The 14952-nt window shown below is 38.3% G+C and overlaps 1 protein-coding gene across 1 annotated transcript in view; it reads left to right on the top strand.

Annotated features, from left to right (window-relative positions):
• Nucleotides 1-14952, top strand: part of DARS1 (aspartyl-tRNA synthetase 1) — a 40539-nt gene that overhangs the window by 591 nt on the left and 24996 nt on the right. Inside the window, exons 2-4 of the mRNA XM_054070033.1 lie at nt 1293-1350; nt 7259-7351; nt 11306-11408. Coding sequence (XP_053926008.1) covers nt 1293-1350; nt 7259-7351; nt 11306-11408 — 254 coding nt within the window. The remainder of the gene's footprint in view (nt 1-1292; nt 1351-7258; nt 7352-11305; nt 11409-14952) is intronic.

A 14952-nucleotide genomic window follows, 5' to 3' on the forward strand; every position in this document is an offset into this window, starting at 1 on the left:
AATTCAGTAGCTCGCGTGTAATAACAACTGTATTGTGACTTTAACTGTGCTTTAGGAATACAATTGTAAAATGAGTTGCACTTCATGGAGGGTGAAGGGGAGTTAGCAGTGTTGTTTCTCGTGTTATTTTAGAATTTCAGTGCATATGAACCGCAATCGATAGAAATTACCTCCTTAGTAATGAAATGAGAATGGTTAATTAACCAATGTGAGCTTTCCAGGAGAGTTTGGAGTGGGACTGAGTGGCTGCTAGTAGTGGCTGGTTGAGGTGTCTCTGTCACAGAATCATGGAATGGTTTGAGTCGGAAAGGACCTTAAAGCCCATCCAGTTCCATCCTCTGCCATGGGCAGGGAAACCTCTCACTGGGTCAGGTTGTTCAAAGCCCATCCAACGTGGCCTGGATCAGCCCTGCCCCTGTGCCCTCTCCTCGTTGCAGTCACTGCAGGAGCCCCTTGGCTGCTCCATCTCGGGTCCCTTCTGCAGGAGCACCAGTGGCTCCAGTGCGTCTGGCAGGGATTTCTGTCCTTACCTGAGAATCACAGGGCAGGGCAGGAAAATTGTAGCCTGCTATTTCTTATAGAAGAAAAAAAAAGTATTGATAACGAGTATCCATTCATTTTGTTATAAAATCCCTTCTGCTTGAAGTTGAAAAGCCGAAAATGTATCAGCAGTAAGGAATTCTTGATTACAGCTGGCTTCTGTGAAGTTATACACAGGCAACGATTCATTAAAGCAAAGAAACCGAGACTCCAGAAGTAGCATTTAGAATAAACTTCATATATTGAATAGAATGAAATAAATAAACTAAGCTTTTTTTAATTTGAAAATGTGTGGGCTTGATTAGGAAACTAGAATTGTGGTCTTTTTGATGAAAAGGCCCCATCTGCATGTGTCTGACCTAACAGGTTTTGTTAGCAGTCAGTCTAGCGTGCTTTGGCTGTCATAATGACATATGATCAGGATTGAATGTGCCTGAATACTGGAAGGAAATGCTTAGTCATGGATCTGCTTCTGTAGGACTCCTTTCAGGAGTAGGCTCTCTACAAGAGGTATCCCTACTAACTGGTGTGTAGCAAATCATGATCTTAATGCGTGTTTGCCATTGTTGGGATTCTTTATTCTTACAAGGCGTAATTATCTCACTTTTTTCTATCTCCAAGAGTCTGAAATGCAATTTATTGCCTTTGATGTTATAGCTAATTGTTCTGTATTACCTCAGTTAAATCTGTAGTAATTTTGTTCATCTTTCTGTGTATGCTTCTTTGATTTATGTTTCTTACCTCCGTTTTAGGATTATGCGAAGGAAAGATATGGAGTATCTTCAATGATACAATCCCAAGACAAACCAGGTCAGTTAAAAAATAAAAAAAGAGGTGGGGAAAAGAAGCCGTATATTACGAATCTGCAGTACTTGTTTGAGAAATCTTTGACCGAACCTTTTCATTTTGACCATGCTGCTGTTCTTTGCTTGATTTGAATACATTTGGAACTTGTGAGGCTGCATTTGGAGTGCTGTGTCCGATTTTGGGCTCTCCAGTACTAAGAAGACGATGTTTTGGAGCCAGGACAGTGGAGAACTACGAAGTTTCTCAGGGGACTTGACACAGGATCTCTGAGGAGAGGCTGAGGGAGCTGGGCTTGTTTAGCCTGCAGAAGAGGAAGATGTGGGATGATGTTGTTAATGTTTAGAGCTAATTAATGGGAGGGTGAAGAGAAGATAAAGCCAGACTCTTGAAGGTGTGTGGTAATTGGACAGGAGGTCACGGACACAAGTTGGAACACAGAAAATTCTGATGAAATAGAAGGAAAAAAAAATCATGAGTGTGCTTGGATTAGAAAGAGCTGGGTCCAGAAGTGTTATGGAATCTCAATCTTTGTCCTTGCCTGGAAAACACCCTACACGGCTTTGTCTCTGTCCATAACTGCAGCCTTTTTTTGTTTTGATTAAATTATTATTATTTGTAATGTAATGAGTCTCAAGATGTCAGGTTTTTTCTTTGACATAAGCTCTGCCAAAAGTTCCCTCCCTGAGTAGGATATATGTCTGCTTATGGAGCTTTTATTACTCCTGCATGTGACCACCAATGCCATTAATATATAATATTTATGGGGTTTATAATTATTCATACCACTGTGAATTCAGGAAATCTTCATTTTATGCTGAAGGGGAATTGAGATTCAGAAAGACTTGTCAGCTAGAGAACAGTCTCTCAGGTCAACATCCCAAGAAACATTAATCTTCATATTATTCAGTGCATGGAACAGAAATGAGAGAACATAATAGACTGGCTTCTTGTAACTTCTTCATAATGAAATGTAAAAAAGGAACATCATCTGTGATTAGGTGACTTTTTTCTCCTCTGTTGGTTGTTTTGGTTGACCTCCCTTAGGAAGGGAAATGCAGGGAAGAGGAGGAACCATAAAAGCAATCATAGATTGAAACCAGCTGAAGAGGAACATTATGGCAAGAATGTAATGGGACGAGAGAATCATTAGAGACTGTATTAACAGTCATTATTGAATAAAATACATAGTAGCTGCCAAAGAAAGGGAACAGAGATTAAAATTCCCTTGTAAGCCAGCCCTGCTGCTGGCTGCTGAGGACTCCCTCTTCCTGATGCTGGGTCTTTTGTTGATCATTTCGACGTTCTAATTACAACAGCTTGTTCAGCCAGCTTAGCAAAGTAAAAGCAGTTGGCTAGGGGTCTGATGACTGCTGGAAGGGGCAGGTACACAGCCATCCATAGTGATATGTAACCACCTAACAATCTGTAAATTGGCGTGCAGTCACAACCTAAAAGGTGTAATATTAAGAAAAAGGTAACTTCTCCAAGTTAGCATCCGACTGGTTGACCTGCTCTGTGGACCACAGGCTGAAAGGTTGCCATATTGGATCTCAGCTCCCTGCACTCTTGTGTGATGATGTTGTAGAGTTTCTACAAGCTGTGTTTTCTCTACCAGCTTCACACCCCATAGAAAACAACTGTAAGAGACCCAAGCTGGCAGATTGAGATGGTGGATCAAATCCTACTCTGCTGGAGAAAGTCTGCCCTGCCAACTGGCTCAACCTCAAAATAAACACTCAAAAATTCTGCGGAGAAAAAAAAATATGAAGGAAAGTTGTGAAAGCTACAGGAAGTGATACAGAGGAGGCAGAGTGCTACATTTAGATCTGTTGTAGCAGATCTAGACCTTCAACCCTCACTTAAAAAAAAAAAAAAAACAAACTCACAGCCAATATACAGACAAGACAGTACCTTTTCCATTTGGCTTAGAATGCAACCTATAACACTCCTAGTGTCGTGTTTTTTAGAAGGTTGTTATCCAGAACATCAAAACTGGGTAAGAATAAAAACCTAAATGCCTCTAAGAAAGTTCAAGAACAGCCTGCTCCCTTCCTTGAGACTAATGTCCTCTTACTTAAAGATTCAATGGTTCCTGCCACAGAGAGCTCTTACCAGAGGACTCAGGGGAGGGTGAAGTCACCACTCAGCATCAGTACTGCATATATGCTTTTCCCCAAAGTATTTTGCTTGCATTGAGTGGCTTGGAGGAACCACTGCTTCGGGCAGGGGTGGCATGGAAGCACAAATGCGGGGGTTCTTAACTGTACTGTATTAGTTTTGCTTCTGAAGTGTGTGCAGGTAGTGCCATTACTAGGTCAGAATAACAAACTGGAAGGACGCGTGCAGATCCACAGGCCCTGTGGCTGAAGCCCACAGACAGCACAGGCATGGGCAGGAGCTCAGCTGGATGTCTGCAGCACTGTTGCTTTTTGGCTTGGTGTAGCAACTGTGCTTTATTAAGGGCACCAACAGGACTTGGGAAGTTAAAACCTTAGAGTGATCAGAGCAAATTATTCTCTCTTTCCAAGAGACCAGGTTCTTGTCCTTTTGCTGGACTCGTAGATTCTTGTTCCTCTGCACAAAAATTCTTCCCATGGTCGCGTAGTTGTTGCAAAGCTGCTCCACACTGCTCTACTGATCTCACACACACCTGTGCCTCTATTCTTGGCCCACCTTCATCTGTGTTCTGCCAACACTGGCTGCCCTGGCAATCTGATGTTTTCTTCGTGTCACATCATCTCTTTAAGTTCTTCCTGCCTGCTTGAGGCTATGATTGCTAGTAGAACTCTCATTTGCCTTTCCTTTTTCCTTTGCCTTTACTTTCATCTCCCCTCCCTGGAAGCTGTTGTCAACTTAGACTGCTTTTGGCTCTCAGTTTGGTTTTTTTTTTTATTAAACTTATCTTCTCTTTTTCCAGTGTGTTCAACATTGTGAAGATGCTGGCACTTCACAGAGACTGCAGAAATATTGATTGTTCAGAGCTCCACAATGCAAGATAAATTAACTTAGTAAACAGACTGGTGTGACAGGCTGGGAATGGGGGTCTAGAAAAGTGATTCTGTCCTGTATAATCCACACAGCTTTTTGAGTTTTTATCATTTCCTCCCATGGTTGGAGTTCTGAGAGAAAGCTAAGAATATTTAGTACTTTGAAAAGAAGAGATTGTGCTATACATGAAAGAAACAAAAAAACATAGTTTGCCTTTACGCGGGATTCAGAATGGCAATGAAGGCGAGGTAGCCTGACTATTGAATTGGGGCTAGAAGTGTAATTTCAGACTTACGGAATGTTTTGTTTGGATTTTGTTTAAAATCTTTGTTCCCTTGTCTTCATTGCAACAGTAGTGTGGTTTAAAACAGCTTTTATTTTTGCATTATTTAATGGTCTGTAACTTTCTGTGGCAAGAAGGCAGAAAAATCTAAGTATAGCTTAAAGTATAGTGAACAGACAAGTAGCTGGTAGCCTGAAGATGGAGGAGGGGAGGACCTTAAAGATGAGAGCAAGAAGCTTCGTTTTTATCACAGAAGAGGTAGAAACGAACTGAAAGGAATTCCGGGTGAAGAGATATGTGAGTACAGAGGGAAGATCTGAGCTACAATATATTGGCTGGACAAGAGAAAATGAGTGACAAAGACAATTGGTTACACTAACAGATATAGACATCATAAACTACTGGCATTTTAGAAATGAGAGGAAAAGAAGACATGGGAAGTGTTGAAGGAGGGAAACAAACTGGCATAGTTGCTATGTCTCGCTGTTTTCACTAGGACACATTGGCAGACCAGGGTGAGTGAGCACAAGCAGAAATATAGGAGGTTCCCTCTGAACAGCTGGAAGCTCTCTTTGTGAGGATACTAAAAAAACCATCAGAACATGCTGTCTCCTTTTGGCTGTTGTTTTATTACCTTTTTTTCTGAAAGGCAAAATAGTTTTTATTAATTCATACCATATAATTTTTTTCTGTTTAAGATGTATTGTTTAGCCTTCATGAAACATGAACCGTTATGTGTCCAAACGACTTTTAAAAGTATTTATCTAATGTGGATGGTTCCTAAAACACTGAGGATCCTCATCCTGTCTTTGTTCTTGTGCTTGGAAAATGTTTTAAGTTCCTACAATACAGTTTTCAGTTGACTGAGGTAATTTTAACTTTCTGAATATCAAACTCTTAGAAATCCTGAAACTTATGGGTTATGCTGGTTGCTTGTTTCCATTAGTACTATATTGATAAAGTTTGAACATCAGAAGTTGCTGGCAACTGCTTTATCCCCTTTATCTCCTCCCCAGAACACATATGCACACAAAACCACACACACACTCTTAATATATTTGAGTCATTTTCCTATCACATTTCTCTGTGCACTTTCATTCTGTTCTGGTTTAGATGCATGTCTGTGAAGAAAAAAACTACATTGCCCTGACCATAAGCTGATAAACATTTTCAATCCCTTGAAATTCCCAGTGCAAAATAATAGGCTGGCAAGGCAAGCTGTGACTGGTGTTCAGAGACAGGGAAGGAGTCCAGGATGGCAGATGGTAACCTAGGGTAGGCAAACTTTGGAAAAGTTCTGGCAGGGAAAGTCTAGAGTGGAAGTGTCTTAGTAAATTTGTTATTTTAAAATAAGGGAAGAATCTGTGATGAAAAGCAGAGATAGTTCACTTTTGGTAGATGTCATGGAATCCTAGAATAGAATCCTAGAATATCTTGAGTTGGAAGAGACCCATAAGGATCAAGATCTCCCTTTTTTTGTCTAATAAGTAGTATTTTTATCCACATGCACACAGTAAACGAGTAAGTGTAGCTGTTAAAACTGTCGAGGTTCTATGCAATGCTATGTATATCCTCCAGCTGATTTGTAGATACTCTTAAGTGTTTGAGACCATGCAAAAATAAGTTTGCAAAAAATTTAATGAAAAATACAATAAAAAAGTACATTTCAAGGAATAGTTGGCATAGAGTCATAGAATTGTTTGGTTGGAAAAGATCTTTGAGATCATTGAGTCCAGCCACACCTGTCCGCTACTAACCCAGCATATCGGCAATCCATAATGGTCGTATACAATTTTTAAAATCCTGATTTATTTAAAAATATTTTCCTCTATGATTTTTATTTTTTCCTTTACTACTCCAACCCTGTCCTTTCCAGACCATGCGTTCCTATCATTGCTTAGCTTTCTTGGACACATAGAATTTGAAGGGTTGTTTGTGATGAATCGTACAGTGATACTTGTGCTTGATATATGGTTGTGAAAGAGGTTCTTCCTTAAAATAAATTTTATTTGCTTTACGCAGTAGTACTCTTGTTGCTCCAAAATGCTATTGTTTTCTTAAAAATAAATATTTTAATTTCTAATGCACATTTATTTGTGATTTCTCTCTCTTCTTTATTTTAAATATTGTTTTTAAGGTGATATTTACCCTACTTCTGTAGACACAGAATAGTCTGAGCCTTTGTTTTGCTGTGTCCAACATGCCACCTTCCATTTTGCACAGTGGAGCAGGGTAGACATCCCTTACTTAGCAGAAATTCAGACTAGTAAGCACAGGTAGTGCAGTGCAGCACAGTGAAGTTCTATCAAATCTAGTGTTGTCATTTCAGGTTCTGCCATCCATGACCTGCAGTTAGGTCTTGCTTTTATTTTATTGCAGTTTGACCCTGCTGTAGAAGTCGAACTAAGCTTAAACCAATTTAAAACTACTTGATCAGGTAACATTCACTGAGAAAGGAAATGGAATCCTGTGTGTTTTCAGTACATCTGTTATGCTATAGATGAAAAATACAAGGGTTTGTATATATTATAAATTTTAGTAATGATGGAAAAATTATTTGGAGTTTAAAGTGAAAAATGTTTTGCTTCAAAAAGAACGAAACCCATTTTAAAATGTGCTCTTTTTTCCCTTGTAATTCAGATAGAGTTTTGATTCGAATAAAAGACCTGACAGCGGAGAAGGCCGATGAAGTGGTTTGGGTTCGTGGCAGAATTCATACAAGCAGAGCTAAAGGTGAGATGCTTCCATGTTTGTTTTTATTTCCTCCTATTGTTAGTGTGGCTTGAATGTTTATTTTGGTTAGTTGTGTCTTGCGTACAAGAAAACTTTGCCACCTGGTTACTAAGCATTCACTCAGTGTTTACTTTGAGTGGTTATTTTCTCTTCTTTCCACCTCTTTCTTCCTAAGAGGGGAAAAGGAAATTTAGTTTTCAGCTGAGTGGAAGTCTAGTATAGTTACATTGTAGTAAAAGTGAATTTTGGTTTTACCATATTACTAAGTAATGTGTGGACAACTGTAAATAATAGGAATTTTTAAATATTATAGTCATTCTCCTTTGGGCAGTAGCAGTACGAGATAAAACAGTTACAAGTTTATACTGTAAACTGTACTTTTATGATAAAGGTATCAGTTGTCAGATGGGCCATATTTATTCTGCTGCATATGATTGTTTTCACTTTACCTTTTCTTCAACAGGAAACAAAAATCTGTGTTCAAATTTGAGAATTTTTGCTTTCACTTGCCAGTATCTGATTCTATCAATTTGAACTTAAAATAAGAAACATCATCTTTCTTTAACAAGACAAAGGGAAGACGCTTTTATAGGTTCTCAGTAGTGCCAACTGCCCTCCTTGGCTGTCTGACAGCCATGTTTCTTTCGTGGAATCAGAGGTTCTCTGGAGATCAGCTTGCCATATGCAAACTTAAATAGGCTTTGGCCTTTTCAGTTGACATCAGATGCTGACAACTGTTGTACTGGTTTCAGTTGTTTTTGGCAGCTCAGTAGTGAGATATAAATATCTTGTCTTCCCAAGAGCTGAAAAAAAAGAGCATGAAGAAATTATCTTCATCAGTGAAACGTAACAATAGTGTTAGTATAGAGAAAAATGCAAACTAGGGGCAAGAATCTTGTACAGAATGTTGATTCATTTATCTTTTTGGGGCTTCATTTTCTTAAAAAATGTTACTCAATAATTGTCTGTACTGCTGTCGGTTAAAGTAAGGAACTGAGTGTAAATATATACGTATCATGCACATTGTAATTTGTATTAGAATCTTGAAATTTAGGGAGTCCTTTGTGATTTCCTCAGTAGTTCTGTAGTGTGGTCTAACACAGAAGTCTCTGCTGTGTATAGGAATTGTCAACACCAAAAGCTGTGAAAGCGTTGGTCGTTACAACTTAAAGTTGTTCAAACAGGAGACACTCTTAATTGAAATGTTATTGTTGGTGTACAAATAAAAGTATCGTCATGGCTTTTTCTTTTGCAGTGGTAGGAAGAGCTCAGATATTAACAGAATTCAATATATTAAAGGCAGTTGTCCATGGAAACATTTAAAACAAGATGAAATTCCATGGTTGTTTATTACTGTCTCTGTATTGCATTTGTATACGATGTATTGCATGATATATGCATTTACTTCATTCAAGGTAACATATATGTAACATGGCAATTTTAACTTATAAGAAATTGTCATCCTTCACCTTCGACCTCGGGAAATTGCTTTTCATGATATAACAGTGCTTATTTTCAGAACTGTTTAACACAACCTAATGAATGAAAGCAGAAAGAGTCGACTATAGGGATGAAGTAGTCTCAATTTATTGATTGTGCTTCTTATTCCCTCTTGGTCTGACAACACCGAACAATCCTGACATTCAGGGAATGCACCTAGGGAATGCCATATGCTTGTTTACTTAAGCTTAGGGGGAAAGAATCTTACAAGAGAAGCAAATGTTTAAGAGTAAGAAGTAATATTAGCCTTTCCCACACATCGTGGCGCTATTCCTACCATTATGGAAAGGAAAGCTTGCAGGAAACAGGAAAATCTTAGAGAAAAATAGCCTTAGGTTTTCTCAGAAGCTCAAATTTGACTCCTAAATAACCGACATATCCTTTATTTAACCCTGTCTAGTTCTGACCGGTAAACCAAAACAGTGAACGTGAACAACTGCAGAATCCAGCTGTCTCCTATAGCAGCCACTCAGGAAGCCTGATGGGAATTAACTGAAAGATGTATAAAGAGTGGAGTGTTGGGAATTTCTGTGGGTTGTACGCAAATTAAAGTGCTTGAGGCCCTTTGGTTTTTACCATAGATTGAGTAAATGTTATTTCTGGCCAAATTTTAAAGCCAGCCTAAGCTACTGATCACGTTTGTCACTGAAAAGCAGTTGGGAAATCACTCTGGGTTCTACCAGGCAGCTGGGATTTGCACAGCAAGTTAGACCCAAATTTGGTTTTGGTTTATGAATGTAAAGGTTTAGGTTTATAAAACATGAAAATAGTATATCTGAAAATAAAAGCAACACCACAACTAATTTAAATATGGGACCAAATTTTATAAGCTATATAAAGTTTTCTCTTTGCTGGCAAGTGTCTGTAATTAGCAATGTTTTCATTTATATGACCAAATACTTTGAAATCTTCATACAAATTCCTCCCCTAGATCCTTTTCTCTCACAAGGTCTTGTGTCATTCAGTACTTACATGCAAGAAAGGAAATGGATTCCTCTTTGGTTTTTAAGTGGTTACTTTTGAGGAGATTTTCCATGCGATGTCTTCTCTTATTTGTTCAAGTGACTGAAAGTTCCTTGCATTAGACTGAGTCAGACCTTTTTTAACAAGTTTCTTTTGAAGCTTTTCATTTTTCTAGGCATTCCTGTGGGTATTGGTTGGTTTTATAGAAACTTAGAGTAGTTTACTGTTGAATGTGAGTAAAATTGGTCTTGCACTTTTCACTTAAATACCATGTAAATGCTTTGAAACATATGCGAAATATGCCATAATCCCAGTATTTTTCTCTCTCCGATGCTTCCTTTTTTCCATCTTTTGATCTGGAAAGGCATCTAATCAAGAACTAGATTTGATTATAGTTTGTCTTTTTGATACTTTATTTTGCACACATTAGGCTCTTTAGGGATAAGTTCTCTTGCCTTCTACAATCTTTGTAACTGTAATATTTTAACTATTCTTGTCAGTGAGGTTTGTTTGATCGCTTATCTTCTCTGTGATTAGAAATGGTTGTATTCTACAGAACATCATCTTTCCTCGTGACAGCTACTGTTGAATGTGATGAAAAGATTTGAGTCCTTTTATAATGCAGTTTGTTGTTAATTTCTCTCTGAGAAAGGAGCATTTAAAATCACCATATTTCCTTAAATCTAAGTTAAGGAGTAAATGTTTATTAGAGATGTGAGGCGAAAGATTTAATTATTGTAATGGTCAGCTAAACAGGTTAGATAGTGCTTTGTTGACTTGGAAATACCCGTTTTAAAAGTCAATGAAGTGCATTATGTCCTTTATAAATTATTATTAATTCTTATTAACTCCTTTTTCCCTAAGCTGTTCATGAATAAATTGCTCTTATAGGAATTTTTACTTGAGTCTTTTAAGTTCTTGTCATTCACTAGAATCAATACTTCTTTTGTTCCTCTTTATTCTGAATGCGCAGTGCATTATGGAATGAACATTGTTGGTTTAGTCCCTGTGGTGCAAAATCAAGCCTATTTCTCTCAAAGCAATTTAGTAAAATGAACTCTACAGCTTTAATTTGGGAAGACGAGAAAAAACTTCTTTAAAAATAACAGGCTTGAAGTAGTAGTGCACAAAGTGACACGGAAAAGTATGATTTACTTCTTGCAGTTTAAGAATAATAGACATTGCAAAAGTTATGATTTATAGTTTTTGGTTTGTATAGATTTTACTTATTTTTATAGGATGTCCATTCACATGGTTGTAGATGTAAGGCAGAATGACTTGATTTCTCTCAGTGTTGGGGGGGGCGCGGTGTATACTTGCAGAGCTGATGGGTTCAATGCAGCCATTTGGGAGAGGGGTGGCGAGGGAGGGACACTCCTTGCTCCCTAAAAGCTCAGTTTAGTATTGAAATAGTAAAACATTTTTTCTCATTCACAGAGACCTCGAGTAACGTGTCCTTAATACACCTGCGTTGTTTTTCTTTGTATTCAGGGAAGCAGTGTTTCTTAGTCCTGCGTCAGCAGCAGTTTAATATCCAGGCTCTTGTGGCTGTGGGACAGCATGCAAGCAAGCAGATGGTAAAGTTTGCTGCCAAGTAAGTAAGCAATTATATCCTGTTGTCAGAGTAAACAATGGTGGGAACCAGGACTCCCAGGGGTTGGGACCATTTTCACACATTAACATCAATGCTTCGTTTGTTTTAAAATGTAGTTATTTAAATTGTCAGCTCACTATTGCTCTGAATACATTACACTGACAAAAGATAAAATAGAGAACAGGCTTGAAATTCATACTGAACTGCTGAAGCAGCATTCTCTCGCCATAGACAACCTACATTTACTTTCAGGCTAGCTAACAAAAAGTCTGGCAAGCTAAGCTTAGTGGGACACTTGATTTTGTGTGTGGTGTTTGTGTGTGCCTGCACATGTTTGGGGTTTTTATTCTACAAGATGTGCACTGTAGTAATATGATCTATAGCAAGAGCAGTTCCATATTGCAAGTGGCTTAATTGAAGAAATTAAGAGTTGCTTCAATGCACTGAATTAATCTTATTTACACCTTATTTTTGGCACTAGAATGTTTAATGAAATTTAACTTACTTTTTAATATATTTGGGGGTGGTAATAGACTTGTCAATTAAATAAATGTTTGTTGCAGCAATTCAAATTCCATTATTTGGTTTGTTTCATTCTTAAAGATAAAAAAATTACCTTCCCCCGCTTTTAATCATGTATATCCATTTGTGCACAAATAGAAATATGGATCGATTTGGTGCAATAATGTGTTTAACATGTGGCACTCGAGTTGCTTCTGTGTAGTTCTTGGCACTACCCTCATGCCTGGGAAGGGAGCCCCCACTAATTAGCTGCAAAAGTGCTACAGCCTTCAACCTTCAATATGTCAGGGAGAGGAGGGATTCATTATAGTCTAGACTTCCAGAAGCCAAGTTAAGAAGGTTAGGATAATGCTTCTGCTGATGAGGTTCAAGGCAATGGAAAAACAGAACCAGCAGTGTTTGTTGTTTGGCGGTGCTTAGTGTTGGCAGTGCCAGTGTGAAGCATGCTGTTTACAGGTGTTTATGAGCCAAAGTGGAGTGGTCTGTTTCTTCATGAAATGGTTTGTTCTCTCAGGTCTTAGAATCTTTGAAAAGAATGAAGTGTATAACCTACTTGTTCCCCAGCTCATCTCCCTCTAACATGCCAACGGTCTGCCTGTAGTCTGTCCACAAACTTGCACTACAGAACAGTGAAATGACTCTTACAGTTGTGATGCTCACTCTCCAGTTTTCCAGTTCTCTCTAACATCTCTCTTTCTTAGTTTTCTTCATGTTTTGTTCCTCCACAGCTGAATTTCTTGTTTCGTGGGTGGCAGAGCTCAGTGGTGAGGAGCTCATGAGAGGGAAGTCAGTCCTTACTCTTTTCTTCCATGCGCTGACTCTGCCACTTGTAATCTTGCAGTGACTGTTTCTTTTTTTTTTATTATTTACCAATCTTTTTTTACTTAGTTAGTTTTCTGCCAGGTTAGTGATTTAAACTAGGTCATGGAGGTTCGGAGCTAACAAGGAGTGGTAGATGGTGGAAAAGGGTATCTGGAAAGAGTAGAGCGCAAAGCTCATTTCTCTCCTGGCAGCAGTGAGCTGTTAAATCAGATGGAACCTCTTCCTTAGGTTCTTTCCAACTCCCTGTCATGTCCCTGCTTTTCTTGATGTGACAGACCTGATTTCCTCTGAGTAGGCAGACTCATGAGTTTTGTATTGTTGTTTTGACTTTTCATTCTGCTCCTTTTTGTGATAGCATTTGCTAGCTAAATTCTGATATGTCAGCCTCTCTGATTTATAGCATGCACGTTTTACTTATCATTTGTGCTTGTGAAATGCTTACATGCTTACCAGCTTGTGCTTTGAATGTTAGAACTTCCTCTGCTACAGCCATCTGGGTTTTGTTTTGGGGGTTTGCTTTTGCATTTTTAACACCATCAGTGCAATCATCTTCCTGTGATGCCTTTCCACCACCAAACCTATTTTATTAATACGCTGCCATGCTCTCACTTTTTCCAGTGTTTTATCTTGTGCAATCTTGTCTGCTGTTGCCGTTGCAGCTGCCTCTTGTCTTTCAGAGGCTGCTGCTGTTCCCTGACTTCCAAGTGCGCTTGTGGTCACCGTGTCAGTCACACCAGCAGCACAGCAACAGTACGTGCCTTGCCTTCAGTCACTCTCCTGCTAGTTTTCACCTGCTGTGGAATGATGCCATCATTACCAGCAGATGAGGCTGGTCTCAGATGCCTAAAAATAACTAGACTGTTTCTCTGCCTTTCTTGGTGTCTTTTTTCATCATCTTTTGTTTCCTCTACATTAGAGGAGGAAATGCACAGTTATTGAAGAAAACATTTAACTGAAATGCCTTACATTTCAATTAGATCTTTAAGCTGTTTCACTGGTAGTACTTAAACATTATTTTTCATGTGCTACTTTCTTGTGTTTTGGTACTGAGTCCAAGACTTTCTTTAAAGAAGAGTTTGTGAAATTCTGCATCTTGAATTTTTAATGAAAACTGATTAAATCATGAGCACTTTTTGTACAAATTTTCATAAATAATAAACAAACCAGTTCCTCTTTTAGATATTGGCACATGGAAACCAAGAACTTTCATAACCTTCTCTGGTCTAGCAATACTCATATACTGATTATCTCTGTTATTATAAGAATGTGAGTTCTTTTTTTAGTGAAATACAGGTTTAAGTCAGTTTTACAAAGAGATATCTGTGAGTTTAACTATGAAAAGTTTCTAATTGAACTTTCAAAACATAGTTAGCCAACAAGATAGAGCCAGTCAAGAGACTGGGTCCGTGGCTGTGGAGTTCTTATGTCTTATATCAGAAGAAAAAGCAGCTTAGTCCTTCAAGGAGTGCTGTGTAAGAGAAAGAGTTAATTGTCTCTTTCAAATAGCAGAGGTGACAAGTGGTGCATTTAGTAATTTTTCAACCTCTTTTCCATAAAGTATTGGGTGTGTTTGGTTTTCTTTCTCTTTTTTTTTTTAGTATCAACACTGAACCTTTCCTTGTCCCCTCACCCATAGCCACGTGGTACCATATAACAGTTGGAAGAGGCGGTTAACAGATTCTAATTTAACCACCCAAACAATGTGCCCTCACACAGGAAGTAACTTCCTGGCTCTTCATGATAGGCTAGAGAATGAAAATCCAGAAAAAAAGATTAAAAATGAGGGGCTAGGGAGTGAAGATGGGTAAGCCTGTATGAGAACACAGTGTAGAAAAACATACATAAGTTCATCAGCTAGATAAATTGTTCACACCAGGAAAACTGCTGGGTGTTGCAGAAATGTTTTCTTTATTCATTTCTGTTCAATTTTTACATCAGTGACCTGGAAGAAAATATCAAATGGCTGCTGTTAAGTTTGCTGGTGGCACAGAAATTTGAATGTTAAACTAGGGCTAGGAGTATCTAGCAACCAAGGTTTGTTTAGAATAATCACATTGATATTATTCATTGTGACATTGTACCTTTGTGATCATTAGTTCAGATTTGGTGTAAGTTCAAGATTAATATGTAGGAAAGTAAGTGATGAGAAATGAGAGATGGCTATAAGTAACTGACTTAACAGGAGTCCACACAGTTCTGT

This window comes from Cuculus canorus, chromosome 6 (assembly GCF_017976375.1).
Source record: "Cuculus canorus isolate bCucCan1 chromosome 6, bCucCan1.pri, whole genome shotgun sequence".
NCBI classification, from domain to species: Eukaryota; Metazoa; Chordata; class Aves; order Cuculiformes; family Cuculidae; genus Cuculus; species Cuculus canorus.